The sequence below is a fragment of the Liolophura sinensis genome, chromosome 1 (assembly GCF_032854445.1).
Source record: "Liolophura sinensis isolate JHLJ2023 chromosome 1, CUHK_Ljap_v2, whole genome shotgun sequence".
Taxonomy (NCBI): domain Eukaryota; kingdom Metazoa; phylum Mollusca; class Polyplacophora; order Chitonida; family Chitonidae; genus Liolophura; species Liolophura sinensis.
In genome coordinates, this window is record NC_088295.1 from 5235177 (window position 1) to 5253923 (window position 18747).

At 42.5% G+C, this 18747-nt stretch overlaps 1 protein-coding gene across 1 annotated transcript; it reads right to left on the minus strand.

Annotated features, from left to right (window-relative positions):
• Positions 1-1862: 1862 nt before the first annotated feature.
• On the minus strand, positions 1863-13234 carry LOC135461919 (glutamate receptor-like). Its single transcript, XM_064739204.1, has 12 exons — positions 13141-13234; positions 12865-12990; positions 11933-12190; positions 11243-11430; positions 10417-10605; positions 9372-9506; positions 9003-9209; positions 8666-8766; positions 8272-8362; positions 5275-5608; positions 3809-4029; positions 1863-1943 (listed from the first exon to the last, which is right to left on the minus strand). The coding sequence occupies exons 1-12, from the start codon at positions 13232-13234 to the stop codon at positions 1863-1865; spliced, it is 2025 nt and encodes a 674-aa protein (XP_064595274.1).
• Positions 13235-18747: the final 5513 nt, after the last annotated feature.

Here is an 18747-nt window from a genome sequence, read left to right on the forward strand (position 1 = left end):
ATACATTTATTTCACAGAACAATCTCAAGGTGTCGTACTGATAATAAAAAATCAACGTAAGTTTATTGAACCATAGTAAAACAACACTCGTATTAACTGTGAATATCAGCCTATATATGCATGAGAAGGCTTTTGGTGTGTGTTGCAACAGTGTAAAGTTCCACATTTAAGTGTTCATCATTTGCCAACTTTCTCAACATAATCCTTTTCCGGCCCAGAACAGGTAGAACCTGCATGCTGGCTTGCTGACAGTTAATATGCGTGTGAATCCTTCTCGTTAAGTGTCAGTCTATATGTATAGCTACTCTTTATGACATCACAGACCAGACAAAGGCAGGCGAGGCAAATGACGCCAATATACGAGAGGAACAGCCCAGCCACGGCGTCCAGTTCCAAGTACCTCCCGGTGTTTTCTGAGGAGTCCGGACAGTGACCTGACGGAACCAGCCATTTCGTCTTCAGTTTCCCCATCAACCCAGACTCGTGCATCTTCATTATGCTGAAAGAAGACTATGTTGGTAAATGACGACTACAGCTTCCTTTCCGGCCCATTTATCATATGAGAAAACAAACGACCTGAAACAGACCTGAAGTTTAGTGTTGGTAATATACACAGAAATATTTCCAAGTCGTCACTGAGAATATTCGCCGTTTATAAATGTTTGCACAAGAACTGTGTCACCGTGCGCTTTGTGTGAAAAGTCTGGCTTTTCCTCCAGTGTTAAAGGGCCTCCTTGGCCGATGAGGTTAGCGTGCCAACACGGCGCAATGAACCACGAGCCTCCCACCAATGCGGTCACTGTGAGTTCAAGTCCAGCTTACGTTGGCTTCCTCTTCGGCCGTAGTGGAAAGGTCTTCCAGCAATCTGCGGATGTTCATGGGTCCCCCCCCCCACCTCTGGGGGGCTCTGCCCGCTTCCCTCCCACCATAATGCTGGCTGCCGTGACACATCCTTGAGTACGGCGTAAAACACCAATAAAATAAATAAATCCAGTGTTGCAGCATAAATCTGTGACTATACAGTGGGAGAACCCTTTACAGCGAAGTCCACAGAAGAGGAATTCCAAGTTTATGCTCCACCAATAAATACCAAATACAGCTTGAAGGAGTGCTGCCAGCGAACATCTGTGTTTTGCGAAACTAAACTGTGGATACGAACTGGGCTTCCATGCTATACACCGAAGTCTGGAAGCGTGATAAGTTATACCAGATTTCTGCACCTACAATGAATTTCTACACACCTTACCGTGAAACATCATTAACTTCCAAGACCAAGAAGTTGATGAATGTCGCTGTGGAATGACAAACGTAAATAAGTATTCTGGATATATACTTACTGATAGTTGATTAATCTGGCTTAGGGAATGACAAACGCCCTTTTCGTTTATAGGACTAGCTCTCGGTAAGGAGTGAGGGAGTGCTTGACGTTTAACGTTACTTAATAATTTTTCAGTTATATGACAACAAAGGAGTCTTCAAAGTGCATGTAATGTGCCTCCTTGTTGCAGGAGGACAGATTTTCACCGCTCTTTTATTTAGTGTTGCTTCACTGGGACGCCTTACTGAAGCCGCCCCGCCCGAGCAATTATACTGATACAAGTCAACCGTTGCACTATCCCTTCATGCTGAACACCAAGCGAGAATGTTACAACTTCTTCTTTTAAGGTATGAGCTGTTACAACTTCTTCTTTTAAGGTATGAGGTGTGACTCGATCCAGGATTGACCCTGGATCTAGCCCTCCCGAAGCGGACGCTCTACCAACTGTGCTAACGGGTCCGGTCCTGTAGGCACTTTATCTGTTCTGGATATATACTAGTTGATGATTCTGGCCTAGGGCGTTCCCTTTTGAATGACAAATGCCTTACGATATAGCTATGGAACAGGCACCGTTGTCAGCACTGGATATATACTGGTAGTTGATGATTCTGGCGTAGGGTGCTCCCTGTGGAATGACAAATGCTTTACGATATAGCTATGGAACAGGCACCTTTGTCAGCAGGGATATATACTTACTGGTAGTTGATGATTCTGGCGTAGGGCGCTCCCTGTGGAATGACAAATTCTTTACGATATAGCTAAGGAACAGGCACCTTTGCAGCACTGGATACATACTTACTGGTAGTTGATGATTCTAGCCTAGGGCGCTCCCTGTGGAATGACAAATGCTTTACGATGTACCTATAGAACAGGCACCTTTGTCAGCACTGGATACATACTTACTGGTAGTTGATGATTCTAGCCTAGGGCGCTCCCTGTGGAATGACAAATGCCTTACGTTGTAGCTATGGAACAGGCGCCTTTGTCAGCAGGGATATATACTTACTGGTAGTTGATGATTCTGGCGTAGGGCGCTCCCTGTGGAATGACAAATGCCTTACGATGTAGCTATGGAACAGGCACCGTTGTCAGCACTGGATATATACTTACTGGTAGTTGATGATTCTGGCGTAGGGCGTTCCCTGTGGAATGACAAATGCTTTACGATCTAGCTATGTAACAGGCACCTTCGCAGCACTGGATACATACTTACTGGTAGTTGATGATTCTGGCGTAGGGCGCTCCCTGTGGAATGACAAATGCCTTACGATATAGCTATGTAACAGGCACCTTCGCAGCACTGGATACATACTTACTGGTAGTTGATGATTCTGGCGTAGGGCGCTCCCTGTGGAATGACAAATGCCTTACGATGTAGCTATGTAACAGGCTTCTTCGCAGCACTGGATACATACTTACTGGTAGTTGATGATTCTAGTGTAGGGCGCTCCCTGTGGAATGACAAATGCCTTACGATGTAGCTATGGAACAGGCACCGTTGTCAGCACTGGATATATACTTACTGGTAGTTGATGATTCTAGCCTAGGGCGCTCCCTGTGGAATGACAAACGCCTTACGATGTAGCTATGGAACAGGCGCCGTTGTCAGCACTGGATATATACTTACTGGTAGTTGATGATTCTGGCGTAGGGCGCTCCCTGTGGAATGACAAACGCCTCCCACGCCGTGTTATAACTTGCTGTAGCTATGGAGTAAACGCCGCAGCTCTTCGCGGCATGGTATTCCATATACCCTTTATTAGACATAAATGCATACTTTCCAGTATTTAGCAATTGTTTGCTTTCATTGTCAGTTGAAAGTCCTGGAGAACTCTGCAATCGGTCCCAAACTTCCATGAATAACTCGGATTTGGACTCCTGTATAAATTAAAATGGCACAAAATGTACAGCCTTGAATTGTAGCGCTTTTCATGCTACGTGAAATGCTATAAAAAGAATTACCCCTTTACACAAGGAATAGGCAATGTTTCCAAGATGAAAACCATATAATGGTGAACCATTTGCACGATTTTACATGATATTCACAAGGAGCTTACATAGTCATGTCTGCATATATTGCGACAGGTATTCACTTTTTAAATTTGGCTTTAATTTTACAATCCGGACTCAGAACAAAGCTCTTCTAGTGCGCCTTGTTTTTCAATGGTCCTATATACAATAACTTTTAAATTATTAAAAACTCGTAACTACCAGTAATAGTAAAAACAGACTATCTCAGATTGCGTTAGAACTGATCACATATCAAATCCATATATTCACCACCATAAACATAATTACACACGAGGAGTCATTACGCATGTGTATAGATAAGGTGTCTTTTTGTGGCAGGTCGAGTCCATGCAGCCAAAGTGCTGCCCCCAAGGAAGTTTTTTGCATAACCAGACCCGGATTTGATCCAAGGTCCGCCCAGGCCTCCCGACTTCGAAGCGAATGCTCTAACCATTAGGCCACTCAAGCGGTCAAGCTCACCTTAAACATGGTTTCTGTGTAGCTTTCACTCCAGACTATGGGCTGAATCTCGTCCTGAGCTACCAATTCCTCCAGGGAGTTTATTGGCACCGGAGGTGAGAAAGGTATGGTCAGAATAGCGGCCAGGTTGGCGGTGTAGGCGGAAACCAAGAGGATGGTAAAAAGCCACCAGAATGCAATGAGGCACCGACCTGACACCGCGTCTGGCGTGTAGTAAACACCTACAAATGAGGAAAATGCAATCACACACCAACCAGACACCGCTTCTAGCGTCTTCACCTACAAATGAGGAGAATGCAACACGACCCGACCCGACACCGCTTCTAGCGTCTTCACCTACAAATGAGGAGAATGCAACCCGACCCGACACCGCTTCTAGCGTCTTCACCTACAAGACATCGAACGGACACTGCTTCTGACGTGTGGTGAAGACCTACAAATGAGGAGAATGCAACCAGACACCGACCTAGTGAACACCACCTACACAATCAGCAAACTGATGGTTATAGTGTACAACACCATATGACCGGATAGAGAACTAATTTACCATTTCATTGACACTTTTTATCTCAAGAAGCAAAATGTAAGGATTATAAAATCAAAACGTTTTGATTTTCTGAAAATAAAATTTCGGTTAAACTTATGGAAATTTACGGCAGTCTTATAAATTTTTATAATAGGCGGATTTTTACCCACAGAGACGGACATCACAAACTGTTTCTTTGTTTCCACATATTAAAGTTCGCAAGCCTTGTTGCCTGAAGAACATGAAAAAAGCCGACGGCGGTGATAGATGTTTTTCGTCACGCACGTTTGTCAGAAATGTGAACTAAATGTTACTGTAGTGTAATTGTGAAAAAGGCGAAAAAGTTTTTGTTGTTGGATAGATTGTTTACACATATGGAAATTAGCACGGAGCTAGTAGAACCGGTACAGACGTCATCGATAACGACGGTAGAACCTGTGCAGATGTCACCAACGTCGGTAGAACCGATAACGTCGCGCTCGCTGAATAACAGGGCAACTTCCAATTATTCCGACAAAAAAACAAACATGGTTTGAGACCGCTGAAGTTCTCCTCAAACTACACAAACGAGCTCTACAACATTCCTTCTGGCGTTGTCCAGGGGCTGTTTATAGATGAAGGGAAAATGCTAAAACTTAGATCAACTATATCGGTCGTTCTTTGGGAGAGTGTCAAAAGAGGGGTCCCATAATAATGCTGCTCACCGTCGTCAGTGAAATATTCTTGAGTACGGCGTAATAATCACCAGTCAAATGAATAAATCAAACGAGAGACGCTGAAATGAAACGCTGCTGCAGACAACATTTCGCTCACAAAACAAACCCCGAATATTCCAGTTTTTACCCAGGTTTTCTTGAACGCTGCCTTGACAGCGAGCGCCATGGGTCAGTGTTTCACTTGATCTTGATGGTGAAGGTCTAATTAACTTGGCTCTGCTTACCTTGCTCCGTGACAGAGCTGTACACCATCCACATATTATCCTCAAGGCTAGACTCATACTTTGCTTGAGATAGACACGCTTCTGGCTTCCTCTGGAATGGCGTAAATCGGTTGACAAGAAATGAGGCACCACCGGCGATAATAACAGAAAAGAGAACACAGATCCACACCGGTGCGGAGAAAGGTTTCAATGTCTTGAATAAACTCTTGCTGGCCTCGTAGCCGGGGGCGAGAGTCATGATACCGGTGCTTGCCTCTGAAAAGGGAATGGTTAAGTCCACCACCTGTTTTTTCACCGGAGTAATGATGAAAGGACCAATTGCTATTTCCGCTTCCTGAAAACTCAACAAAAGAGAATCGATGAGGATGGGAAAATGCACATGGCGGTTATGTACTGGATTAAGATTAAGAGACAAATATGCTACCTCACACAACATACAGGATTAAGATTAGGGGAAGAGACAAACATGCCACCTCACACAACTCATGGGGAACATCAGATTGAGATGTACAGGATTAAGATTAGGGGAAGAGACAAACATGCTACCTCACACAACATACAGGATTAAGATTAGGAGAAGAGACAAACGTGCCACCTCACACAACTCATGACGAACATCCGATAGAGATGTACCGGATTAAGATTAGGGGAAGAGACAAACATGCCACCTCACACAACATACAGGATTAAGTTTAGGGGAAGAGACAAACATGCCACCTCACACAACATACAGGATTAAGATTAGGAGAAGAGACAAATATGCCACCTCACACAACTCATGAGGAACATCCGATAGAGATGTACAGGATTAAGATTAGGGGAAGAGACAAATATGTTACCTCACACAACATACAGGATTAAATTTAGGGGAAGAGACAAACATGCTACTTCACACAACTCATGGGGAACATCAGATAGAGATGTACCGGATTAAGATTAGGGGAAGAGACAAATATGTTACCTCACACAACATACAGGATTAAGTTTAGGGGAAGAGACAAACATGCTACCTCACACAACATACAGGATTAAGTTTAGGAGAAGAGACAAACATGCTACCTCACACAACATACAGGATTAAGTTTAGGGGAAGAGACAAATATGCTACCTCACACAACATACAGGATTAAGATTAGGGGAAGAGACAAATATGCTACCTCACACAACATACAGGATTAAGTTTAGGGGAAGAGACAAACATGCCACCTCACACAACTCATGAGGAACATCCGATAGAGGGCATTAGGGACCATCCGTGAGCCAAGAACGGTTGTAACGAAAATGAAACTGAGATCTGTTCATACATTTTTGCTTCTCATTAAGACACTGTATAACAGAAATACAAATCAGCAAATGCTTACGTATAAAGTGCGGACTGTGTATTTGTCTTGACACATCGGTTATTGCATATACAGGCCTATGTCTCTCCGACATTACTGACATTTGCTAACTAATTCTACATCCAGGTAACTATCTTCCGTTAACATTATGTATGTGTTTCAGAGATCTTCCCTTAAAATTATGCATATCTTGTGTTTTACCGACTGACAATCTAGCTTAATTCTAATGTGGATTCTTCGCCTATACTTTACGGTCTGATAAAATAGACTGTTTCGTTATGTGAATTGCCAGTTGACATGATTGGAGACACTGATTCCATGTGTATGCAACGTAAATAATTCAGCTCTGTTAGTTGATTTTATACCCGTATGACATTTGTATTCAGCCAGTATCTTCAGTCCCATATATAATGTTATCCTCTGGTTCTACTCCCAAAATACACATATTCCATACAAAACAGTTCTGAAACAAGGCTAAATATGAAGAGATATAATCTGTTTTCAATGTTGTTGAAATATTTCAGACAGAAAGTCCACATCGAATGATGGTTATTAAGTGCAAAACTATCCAATTGGCAACGCTGGAAGAGAACATTATTTCCTTTGATAACGGTTGAAAAGAATTATAAAATATTTGTGGTCCTCTTTTTATGATCCCACAAAAATCTTTCCTCCATTTTATTGCATGTTCTATTGAAGCTAATATGGCTAGATGAGCTTTATCAGTTTATCAGCAAAAGGGTGCCTACTCCGTTAACTACGTTCATGATACATATGACAAGAAGGCCATTTAACATGAATTCTCCTTATCCTACTATACACCATGAAATATTAGTTCTTTTGACCTCCCTGAACACCATGAAACATGAATTGGCCATACAACTATGTACACCATGTATAATATCAGTTGTCCTTAATCCGCATACACGCGATGTGACTTGTCGTACAGACTTATCGAAATCGAAAAGTGAAATGAAAATAGGGCAGAATAGGCCAAGTTCCTAAGCTGCATTGATACAATACTACTGAGTACACCATTTTACATCAGTTATCAGGAGCCTGTGAGTTCAATGCCAGCTCATGTTGGCTTCCTCCCCGTATGTGGGAAATTCCTCCAGCAACCTGCGGATGGTCGTGAGTTTCCCCCGGGCTGTGTCCGGTTTCCTCCCACCATAATATTGGCGGCCGTCGTATAAGTGAAATATTCTTGAGTACGGCGTAAAACACCAATCAAATAAATAAATACATCAGTTATCTTTACACCTCTGTACACCATGTGAAATGAATTCTGCAAACAAATTTGTACATCTGCACAACATAAATTCTTCTTACCTCTCTGTACGTCATGCACCATGAATTCTACCGATACCTCTGCACACCATGTAACTGGAATTCTTTTTTTTTTTTTTTTTTTTTTTTTGATTGGTGTTTTACGCCGTACTCAAGAATATTTCACTTATACGACGGCGGCCAGCATTATGGTGGGTGGAAACCGGGCAGAGCCCGGAGGAAACCCACGACCATCCGCAGGTTGCTCACAGACCTTCTCACGTACGGCCGGAGAGGAAACTGGAATTCTGCTCACCCCTCTGTATACCATGTAACATAAATTCTCCTTACCCCTATGTTAACGGCATGTAACATGAATTCTCCTTACCCCTCTGTACACCATGCCCACCATGCCATTCCACGTCCCATTTTCGTCTGGGGCGCCATACTGTCCATCTGGGGGTTCTACTATGGTATAACTGGTAGCAGAAGGATTGTATCCTTTGATGGATTTCCCCAAAATAAGTTAAGGGTAATGTACATAATTTATTAATTAATACATTGATTCAGCTTTTTTATACACGATTGATTTTGTTAATAACATGACCTAGAAACAGAATATGCGTCAGCAACAAGAACAATACGGCACAATATTCGGATATTAACTGTCCACTATGGAGTACATATCATCCGACAATAATATTCAGAGATTTGAGACTGGGTTCAAGTCGAGTAAAGGATAACTTTTATGAAAGATGGACCTTACTTAACTTGGCACTTACTTGAATCCCATTCGCTCTGCCAGTTCGTCTAAAATGTTCACACAGAAGCCAGCGTAAAAGGTTCGCCCGTCTTCAATGACTCGGACCGAAAATGGCTCACTCTGAATCAACAATCAACCCCAAAACAAACAAGGTCAAAGGTAAAGGTAAAACCACAAGTAAAGAAGCCAAGAAGTGCGAGGTTTCTTGTAACCGAAGCCATGAACTGCTGGTTTGTATAGGTTTTCGGTTGGAATCACTTGTGTCTGTGTGTTTGACTTACAAGTTACGGACATTTTGATCACAAATGTCATTTTAGGCTTTATTGTTTTGTGATTACAGATTCTTATTCTTTCACCTCATGATGGGCTGCCACTCGAATGGCCTCCGTGCCAAAGTCGTGGAAGGTGTTCAGGAAGAGGTTTCTCTTGTGAGTCACCAGGCCGTGTGTTACACTCCACTCCCCGCTGCGAACTATTGTCACCGTGTCTTTGTGAATAGAGCTACAGATGTCATACTCCCTGGTAATTGTCTCTCCTCTACCGGGCAGCACTGATAGATCTGCCTGCAAACATAAACATCATTTTATTGGTATTATTAGGACGAGCCAGTGAATTGAATGGATGGATGGATGAATGATTATAGCTTAACACCAAGTCGATAATATTTGAGCAAACAAAGCCAAGAGATAATCGCAAATGACTATCAGAAACTTAAGGATGCTTACCAGTATGTTCTGCAGATGATGAGAATTGACCAGAGGATTTGGGTGGAACACAGAACACGCTCCCTGGTGGTTGCTGTCCCTTGTCACTGCACTGGAGAACAACTTGATGGAATCTATCAACAGTCTGTCCAATACCTGAAACATGGAGATATGTTTTATCAGAAGTCCATTACCTAGAAGTATGCAATTCCTCTATAGCTAGTCTCCACAGCACTTTACACTTTTCTTCGATCTCTAACACTTTATATGACGTATCTGCGCACCCATGTATTTTCTTTCTCTCCACTGCGCAGCAAACGTTTGAGAAACGGCTGATGCATGATGGGTTTCAAACGCAGTTGGGTTGAAGTAGACTTCTTAATTGCAACAACGATCAGCGAAATCGTAGTTTTTAAATACGGAGTTTCAGTTTCAAGGTGTGGTCAATTCTTGTAACAGCCGTTTACAATTAGATTTCCCATGATTCATTTCACAATTTTCACCCAAGAGTTTGGCATATTTCTCCACCAGGTGGCGAGAGCTTCTACAGATGACGTAACATGTGTACTGTTCCGTGGAAACTAGCTAGGGAAGTTGCCCACTTATAGGTGATGAACTTCTGGTTTTTTCTAGTATCCACAGGAAATGGTGCCATGGCAGGGTGGTTAACATGGTTCCCTTTCCGTCCCTGGGACATATGAGGTGTGAGCTCAATCCTGACCTTAGACAGGGAGTTTGTGCATTTCCCTGCTCTCATTGTACATGGAACAATGGTGACAGCAAGCTGTTAACATGGGACCCTGGCGACAGCAAGCTGTTAACAAAGCCCGTTGACTTGTACATCACGCGTAGAAAGATTCGCCAGAACCTTACCAGGGTCGATGGTTTATTCCGTGCACCCCTGATTTCCAACAAACACAAAGCTGACCGCCATTATATAAGTGGAAAATAAACCTAACAATCTAATATTAATCTAATAAATCTAAATAACATGACGACCGGATAGCCTTTCCCACCCATTCTGTAAGAGGAAATTAATGTTACTACCACTACTTCTACCACTTACAGTCGACCTGTTTGAGTTGCGCGTCATCTTGTGCCCAGATTCTTCCTGTTCTTCCATACAGCCTCTCCACTTCTCCCTTACAAACACTACATTAGCGTGTACATTCGCCTCCAGCGTCGCCAGGGCTTCCTGTGACGTCACATCCGAGATCACGATCCAGAAGCAACTATCACTCAGAAGATCCATACTCTGCACACATAAAGATACGTCTGACTGTGATAGCTATAAATATTCACGACATCTGATGCTCATCGCTGATGCATAATGGGTGGAAAGATGTCCGGGTTTTTGTAGGCGACATGAATGAACGAAAGTCTGCATGACGAGGGAATCTTGTACACAAAATTCAAAGACATACCGATGAATTTCGATTATCAATTTCTTTTTAATCAAAACTAAGGAAAACGTTTTAAAATGGTAGAATGCGCAACGTAGTTTTCATGGCGTTATCTCCACTAAACAACACCGATGTTGCAGAAGATATCTTAAGAGAAGAGCAGTAGGGGGAAATTAGTCCTCTGTACGGAGCGATCCTGAAATTCAATAGCTAATGCGCCACCCAAGCTACTTTTCTTTCCAAATCGCCAGTACAATACATGTATAAATCCAAGACGAAATCAACGTGTGTAAGAACTGTATGAATTATTGATGAACTGTTGAAAAATCCTACTAGCAGATGTGGAGGATTTCACGTGTTGCTAGTTCAACATGTCAGTAGCTAGCATCTATCAGCACTCATGGCAGATGCGGAAGAATATTTTGTCGATGGTACTTTTGAGTTTTACTTATGTAAAACACTGGATTATTTGATGTCGAATGAAACTACCTGCATCACAAACTTCCTCCAAATATATCCCCGTCCAAAGTAAACTAGTTGCCGATCCGGTCTTGGGAAGGATCTGGAAGGCGGGCTGAGCCGGATGAAGTTTCCTGAGGTAACTTTGAGTAAGAAAGTGCGCACGCGTATTAGCTTTGTCTGCAATTCCCGCCGTAAGTTTTCACTCTGTGTAAAATCTGTCAAGACAAAAATAGAACAAAATACTATGTATATCAGTCAGATCAGGAATCGAGTAATTCCAATGAAAATTTCTGTGTTCAATTTATATTTGTTGACCTGTCCTCTATACTCCGCGCAGCTGCATGGTGCAGGTCGTTGATTTACCCTCAAGTTATCTCCACATATAAATCCGAAATCCTTCATATAAGTGAACACACCTTAAGTGAGTGCGGCTTTAAAAATCAATCAATCAATCAATCAATCAATCAATCAATCAATCAATCAATCTATACGCTGTGTTCATTGCTTATGTGACGACTTCAGTGAAGTTGTTACTACTACAACTAGTGCATATATCAAGAATGTTCTATCAAACACCTACGCTCTAGATTTCTTAAACTTTACAATTCTCTTGAGAGCAAATATGAAGCATAGCGCCGAAAAATACGTGATTTTTTAAATATCAAATAAAACATGTCTTTGTTATCATTTAATTGTAACCATGCATTAACGGCCCACCAATAACGTCGTCAAAGATGAGAGTGGCTGTTGTCCAGCCGACAGCAGACAGGATGTCTTTAATCATGTGACTGTTGATAGTGGGTGATGGATTAAGCTGGACAGAGAAGTCTTTCCTCTGTGGTGACCTGAAAGGCCGCAGGTCAATCACCAAGTTGGGAAGGTGGAGAGCCTCAGCCTGTGAGATGACCATCGTCTGTTGTGTGTGAGGGAGGACTGTGATTAGGCCCCGGACACCCACATCCACAAGATCACATACTGTGAACAACATGATAAATAGCAAGAAGCGTGGCAGACATGCAAGACTGATGAAAATGTTCAGAAAATTTATCATATTTAGAAACAGTTTCCAAGGCAAGCAAAATGCCTTGTCCAGCAAAATGAAATCACACAGAGGAAAAGGCATGAAAGAAAATCTGTTGAGTAAAATCCTTGTTGAAATAAGGATAAGAATGTTAATAGCACCGATGGAAGAAACCTAAACACAGACACCAATATCTAATAGGTCACTAAAGCCATGTTAAAGGAATTTTTCATCAAATCTGTTTTCATTTGATCCTGTAGGTCTGGAGACATATTATGGACAAAGAATTTGAACTAATGAATTAACGTCCTTGCAGAAACGTTCCTTAGTTCAGTATAATTTATAGCCTGATGTTCTGTAGACAAGCATTTATTATTTCCAACTGTTAATGTAACACAAAATGGACAGACAAACGACATAGCATCAATTTGTTGAAATAAAATCAAACTTTTTATCTACGATCAAAACGTGTTCGCTGTCGTGACCTGTGTAGCTCTGTAGCTCACAGGCCTCTTCAAACATTTTCAGGAGGTTCCATCTGTTTTGAAAACAGCTATGTTTCTCTACGTTGAATAGGCCCGTGTATTCTTTTATAGTTCATCTATTCTTAACACGAACAAAAGCTCACCATCCCTGTTAACCAGCACTGAACTGGAATGGTTCACCTCCCTCCGCAGAACCTCTGATCTTGGGCCGTCCACGGCCTGGAATAGGTCAGACAAACATGACCTAGTGCTACCACTGTACAGCACGCCTACAAAATGGGACAAGGAAATAGAAAAGCGAAAGGTTTAGACATTAATATGTACATATATATATCTTTCAAATCTTAAGATTTTTTTCGCAAGTACTTGGTCACTTGATAAACACATCCTGCGGAAATTACAAATTTCATTTCACTTACCAATTATAGGTTTTCCCTCACTGATTGATCCCCATGACACATAACTGAACAGCGTAGAGAAGATGTACATCAGTTTGAGTGTGCCAGTCGCCATGCTTCCGATATCACATGCACAGACAATCACGGCCATGGGGACATTTGGTATCTTTGCGTTCTTGCACAAATGCTAATGATATTGATAGGCCAGCTGGTGCTTTTGTCTGAAAATTTAGGGGATACTATTTTGCTTTACTGCTAGTATTGTTAACTCTGTCGTCTTCATCAATTAAATATCGTAAGAACATTCATTAATCAGGCAACATACACGGGTATCAGTTTCCGGTCGCTCGTCGGTTGGCCCGACCAATGTAAATGAGCTGTTGTCCGCTCATCTCCCAAACACATTTCTCATCTAGTCATATTGTATCATATTCGTGGGACTTGTTTTCCATGGTCTGTTGTCTGACATTTATTACTTCCTTTCCCTTGAAAGCTCTAGAAAGACATTGCCAAGAGTAAATAATTAGTAAACACACCTGTTGGGTCAGATTGAGCTCAGAGACAGCAAAGCACAAGGATGCCGGAAACGCAAGGGACACCACCGCAAGGTATTGTTACCAAGTCTGGCACCCCCAGGTGGAGTGGCTAGTCCTGCTCGGATTACACAATAACCCCTTGGTAATGTTCCCGTAAACATGAAGTTACGCCAGTCAAAGCTTACTGACGCCACACTACTGATAGTCAACCACTAGTCACAGGGTACTGACGCCACACTACTGATGGTCAACCACTAGTCACAGCTTACTGACGCCACACTACTACTGATAGTCAACCACTAGTCACAGGGTACTGACGCCACACTACTGATAGTCAACCGCTAGTCACAGGGTACTGACGCCACACTACTGATAGTCAACCACTAGTAACAGGTTACTGACGCCAAACTACTGATGGTGTTCTACCACTAGTCACCGCTTACTGGCGCCAAACTACAAGTGGTCTACCACTAGTCACAGGGTACTGACGCCACACTACTGATGGTCTACCAGTAGTTACAGGGTACTGACGCCACACTACTGATGGCCTACCACTAGTCACAGGGTACTGACGCCACACTAGTGATGGTCTACCAGTAGTCACAGGGTACTGACGCCAAACTAGTGATGGTCTACCACTAGCCACAGCCTACTGACGACAAACCATAAGTGGTCTACCACTAGTCACCGCTTACTGACGCCAAACTACAAGTGGTCTACCAGTAGTCACAGGGTACTGACGCCACACTACTGATGGTCAACCAGTAGTCACAGCGTACTGACGCCACACTACTGATGGTCTACCACTAGTCACAAGTTACTGACGCCAAACTACTGATGGTCTACCAGTAGTCACAGGGTACTGACGCCAAACTACTGATGGTCTACCACTAGTCACAGGTTACTGACGCCACACTACTGATGGTCTACCAGTAGTCACAGGGTACTGACGCCAAACTAGTGATGGTCTACCACTAGTCACAGGGTACTGACGCCACACTACTGATGGTCTACCACTAGCCACAGCCTACTGACGACAAACCACAAGTGGTCAACCACTAGTCACAGCTTACTGACGCCACACTACTGATGGTCTACCACTAGTCACAGCTTACTGGCGCCACACTGGCGATGGTCGACCACTAGTCACAGGGTACTGACGCCACACTACTGATGGTCAACCACTAGTCACAGGGGTACTGTCGCCACACTACTGATGATCAACCACTAGTCACAGCTTACTGACGCCACACTAGTGATGGTCTACCACTAGTCACAGGGTACTGACGCCACACTACTGATAGTCTACCACTAGTCACAGCTTACAAACACCAGACTGCCGATGGTCTAGCACTAGTCTCACCTTACTGACGACACACTACTGGTTCTCTGCCACTAGTCATAGTTTACTGACACCAGACTACTGATGGTCTAGCACTAGTCACTGAAATCAGTGAAATCAGTATATGCTGTGTCTTGGAAAGGTGTCATATCTTAAATTAGTATCAGGTGTGACTGAGTAGGGCGTCATGTCTGGTATCCGTATATTCTGTGTCTTGGAAGTGTGTTATGTCTCGTATCCGTATATGCTGTGACTGAGTCATGTCTGAAGTCTGTATAGGCTGTGACTGAGTGGGGTGTCATGTCTGGTATCAATATATGCTGTGACTGAGAATTAAGAGTGTCATGTCTGAAGTCTGTATATACTGTGACTGGGTGGGGTGTCATGTCTGGTATTAACATGCTGTGACTGAGAATTAAGAGTGTCATGTCTGAAGTCTGTATATACTGTGACTGGGTGGGGTGTCATGTCTGGTATTAACATGCTGTGACTGAGAATTAAGAGTGTCATGTCTGAAGTCTGTATATACTGTGACTGGGTGGGGTGTCATGTCTGGTATTAACATGCTGTGACTGAGAATTAAGAGTGTCATGTCTGAAGTCTGTATATACGGTGACTGGGTGGGGTGTCATGTCTGGTATTAACATGCTGTGACTGAGAATTAAGAGTGTCATGTCTGAAGTCTGTATATACTGTGACTGAGTGGGGTGTCATGTCTGGTATTAACATGCTGTGACTGAGAATTAAGAGTGTCATGTCTGAAGTCTGTATATACTGTGACTGGGTGGGGTGTCATGTCTGGTATTAACATGCTGTGACTGAGAATTAAGAGTGTCATGTCTGAAGTCTGTATATACGGTGACTGGGTGGGGTGTCATGTCTGGTATTATCATGCTGTGACTGAGAATTAAGAGTGTCATGTCTGAAGTCTGTATATACGGTGACTGAGTGGGGTGTCATGTCTGGTATTAACATGCTGTGACTGAGAATTAAGAGTGTCATGTCTGAAGTCTGTATATACTGTGACTGGGTGGGGTGTCATGTCTGGTATTAACATGCTGTGACTGAGAATTAAGAATGTCATGTCTGAAGTCTGTATATACTGTGACTGGGTGGGGTGTCATGTCTGGTATTAACATGCTGTGACTGAGAATTAAGAGTGTCATGTCTGAAGTCTGTATATACTGTGACTGAGTGGGTGTCATGTCTGGTATTAACATGCTGTGACTGAGAATTAAGAGTGTCATGTCTGAAGTCTGTATATACGGTGACTGGGTGGGGTGTCATGTCTGGTATTAACATGCTGAGACTGAGAATTAAGAGTGTTATGCCTGATGTCTGTATATACTGTGACTGAGTGGGGTGTCATGTCTGGTATTAACATGCTGTGACTGAGAATTAAGAGTGTTATGCCTGATGTCTGTATATACGGTGACTGAGTGGGTGTCATGTCTGGTATAAACATGCTGTGACTGAGAATTAAGAGTGTTATGCCTGATGTCTGTATATACTGTGACTGAGTGGGGTGTCATGTCTGGTATTATCATGCTGAGACTGAGAATTAAGAATGTCATGTCTGAAGTCTGTATATATTGTGACTGAGTGGGGTGTCATGTCTGGTATTAACATGCTGTGACTGAGAATTAAGAGTGTTATGCCTGATGTCTGTATATACTGTGACTGGGTGGGGTGTCATGTCTGGTATTATCATGCTGTGACTGAGAATTAAGAGTGTTATGCCTGATGTCTGTATATACTGTGACTGAGTGGGGTGTCATGTCTGGTATTATCATGCTGTGACTGAGAATTAAGAATGTCATGTCTGAAGTCTGTATATACTGTGACTGAGTGGGGTGTCATGTCTGGTTTTAACATGCTGTGACTGAGAATTAAGAGTGTTATGCCTGATGTCTGTATATACTGTGACTGAGTGGGTGTCATGTCTGGTATTAACATGCTGTGACTGAGAATTAAGAGTGTCATATCTGAAGTCTGTATATACGGTGACTGAGTGGGGTGTCATGTCTGGTATTAACATGCTGAGACTGAGAATTAAGAGTGTTATGCCTGATGTCTGTATATACGGTGACTGGGTGGGGTGTCATGTCTGGTATTAACATGCTGTGACTGAGAATTAAGAGTGTTATGCCTGATGTCTGTATATACTGTGACTGAGTGGGTGTCATGTCTGGTATTAACATGCTGTGACTGAGAATTAAGAGTGTCATATCTGATGTCTGTATATACGGTGACTGGGTGGGGTGTCATGTCTGGTATTAACATGCTGAGACTGAGAATTAAGAGTGTTATGCCTGATGTCTGTATATACGGTGACTGGGTGGGGTGTCATGTCTGGTATTAACATGCTGTGACTGAGAATTAAGAATGTCATGTCTGAAGTCTGTATATACTGTGACTGAGTGGGGTGTCATGTCTGGTTTTAACATGCTGTGACTGAGAATTAAGAGTGTTATGCCTGATGTCTGTATATACTGTGACTGGGTGGGGTGTCATGTCTGGTATTATCATGCTGTGACTGAGAATTAAGAGTGTTAAGCCTGATGTCTGTATATACCAAAACAAATACAAAATATAACAAGAATAATGCACACCTGTACGCAAACAAACATTATATGAGGACAATAGATAAATATGGTAGAGGTGCATGCAGTCACCATACAGCTTAGTTTGAAGTGGACATTCATATCAGAAGACATGAATTCACAAACTCTGCAATGAAATATCCTGTTGGCTTTATAAGTATTAAACGTCATAAGACTACAAGATATAAAATGACTATTAGGCCTACATGGACGCAGCTACATGTAGTTATATTTGTAGTAGGATCCTAACAGTTTCTCCCCATTACCTGTACTATATGGATTATGCACGCATCACAGACTGGTATTCACCCCAGGACCAGACAGGATAAGAGTAACTGACAAAGATGAGGATGTGTTGATGTAGGCCTATACATACAGCAGATCTAATGTACGCTTCACAACTTTCAGTTTCTAGGCAATGGTCTCAATTTTGAGAGAATGACCCGATGACATTCAGTATTGAGAACTTGAGTATGATGAAATTGGTTGAGATATAAACAACGTCGTTGAAGACATGACATTGTCATAGAATCCACACGTCTGTTTATAAGTCATCACGATGCACCGTAATAAAGACATACAGTAATGCCCAAGTAGTGTAACTCCGAAAAATCAGTTAAATAAGAAAAATTAAAAATAAACATAAATAACATAAGATTATAAAAGCAAGAACAACAAAGTATCAGTGATCTGGACTGAGTATCAGTGACAGATAGAAGTAGAAACAAAACAAAACAAAATAGGATCAGTCAATCTGACTTAGAAGACACTAAAGAAAATAACGAAAGATGTCTTAAATGATAAGTTTTCACAGCAAGACAAGTACAGGGATGAATTAAGGATTTGTTCAAGACAAGGGATGGGGGAGGGGAAGCGAGAGGAGGGTGTTAATGGAATGACACAAATTCGTTAGACGCCTTTAATATTAGACACCAATACAGAAGGCCTCCTTAAACAAAATCCAGGGTCAATCCATGGTCGGGTCACACCAAAGACCTTAAAAGGGGTGGTGGTAACGTCCTCGCTTAGTGTTCAGCATGAAGGGGATAGTGCAACGACTGGTTGACCCGTATTAGTATAATGGCTCGGGCGGGGCAGCTTACTTGCCTTCGCTAGATCGTTTCAGTGAAGCAGCACTAGATAAAAG

Coding starts and splice junctions, on each gene's coding strand:
- LOC135461919 (XM_064739204.1), bottom strand. CDS start 13,234: ATGGCGACTGGCACACTCAAACTGATGTACATCTTCTCTACGCTGTTC. Junction 12,991..13,140: donor TGAGGGAAAACCTATAATTG/GTAAGTGAAATG, acceptor CCCATTTTGTAG/GCGTGCTGTACAGTGGTAGC. Junction 10,606..11,242: donor GGAGGAAGTTTGTGATGCAG/GTAGTTTCATTC, acceptor TTATGTGTGCAG/AGTATGGATCTTCTGAGTGA.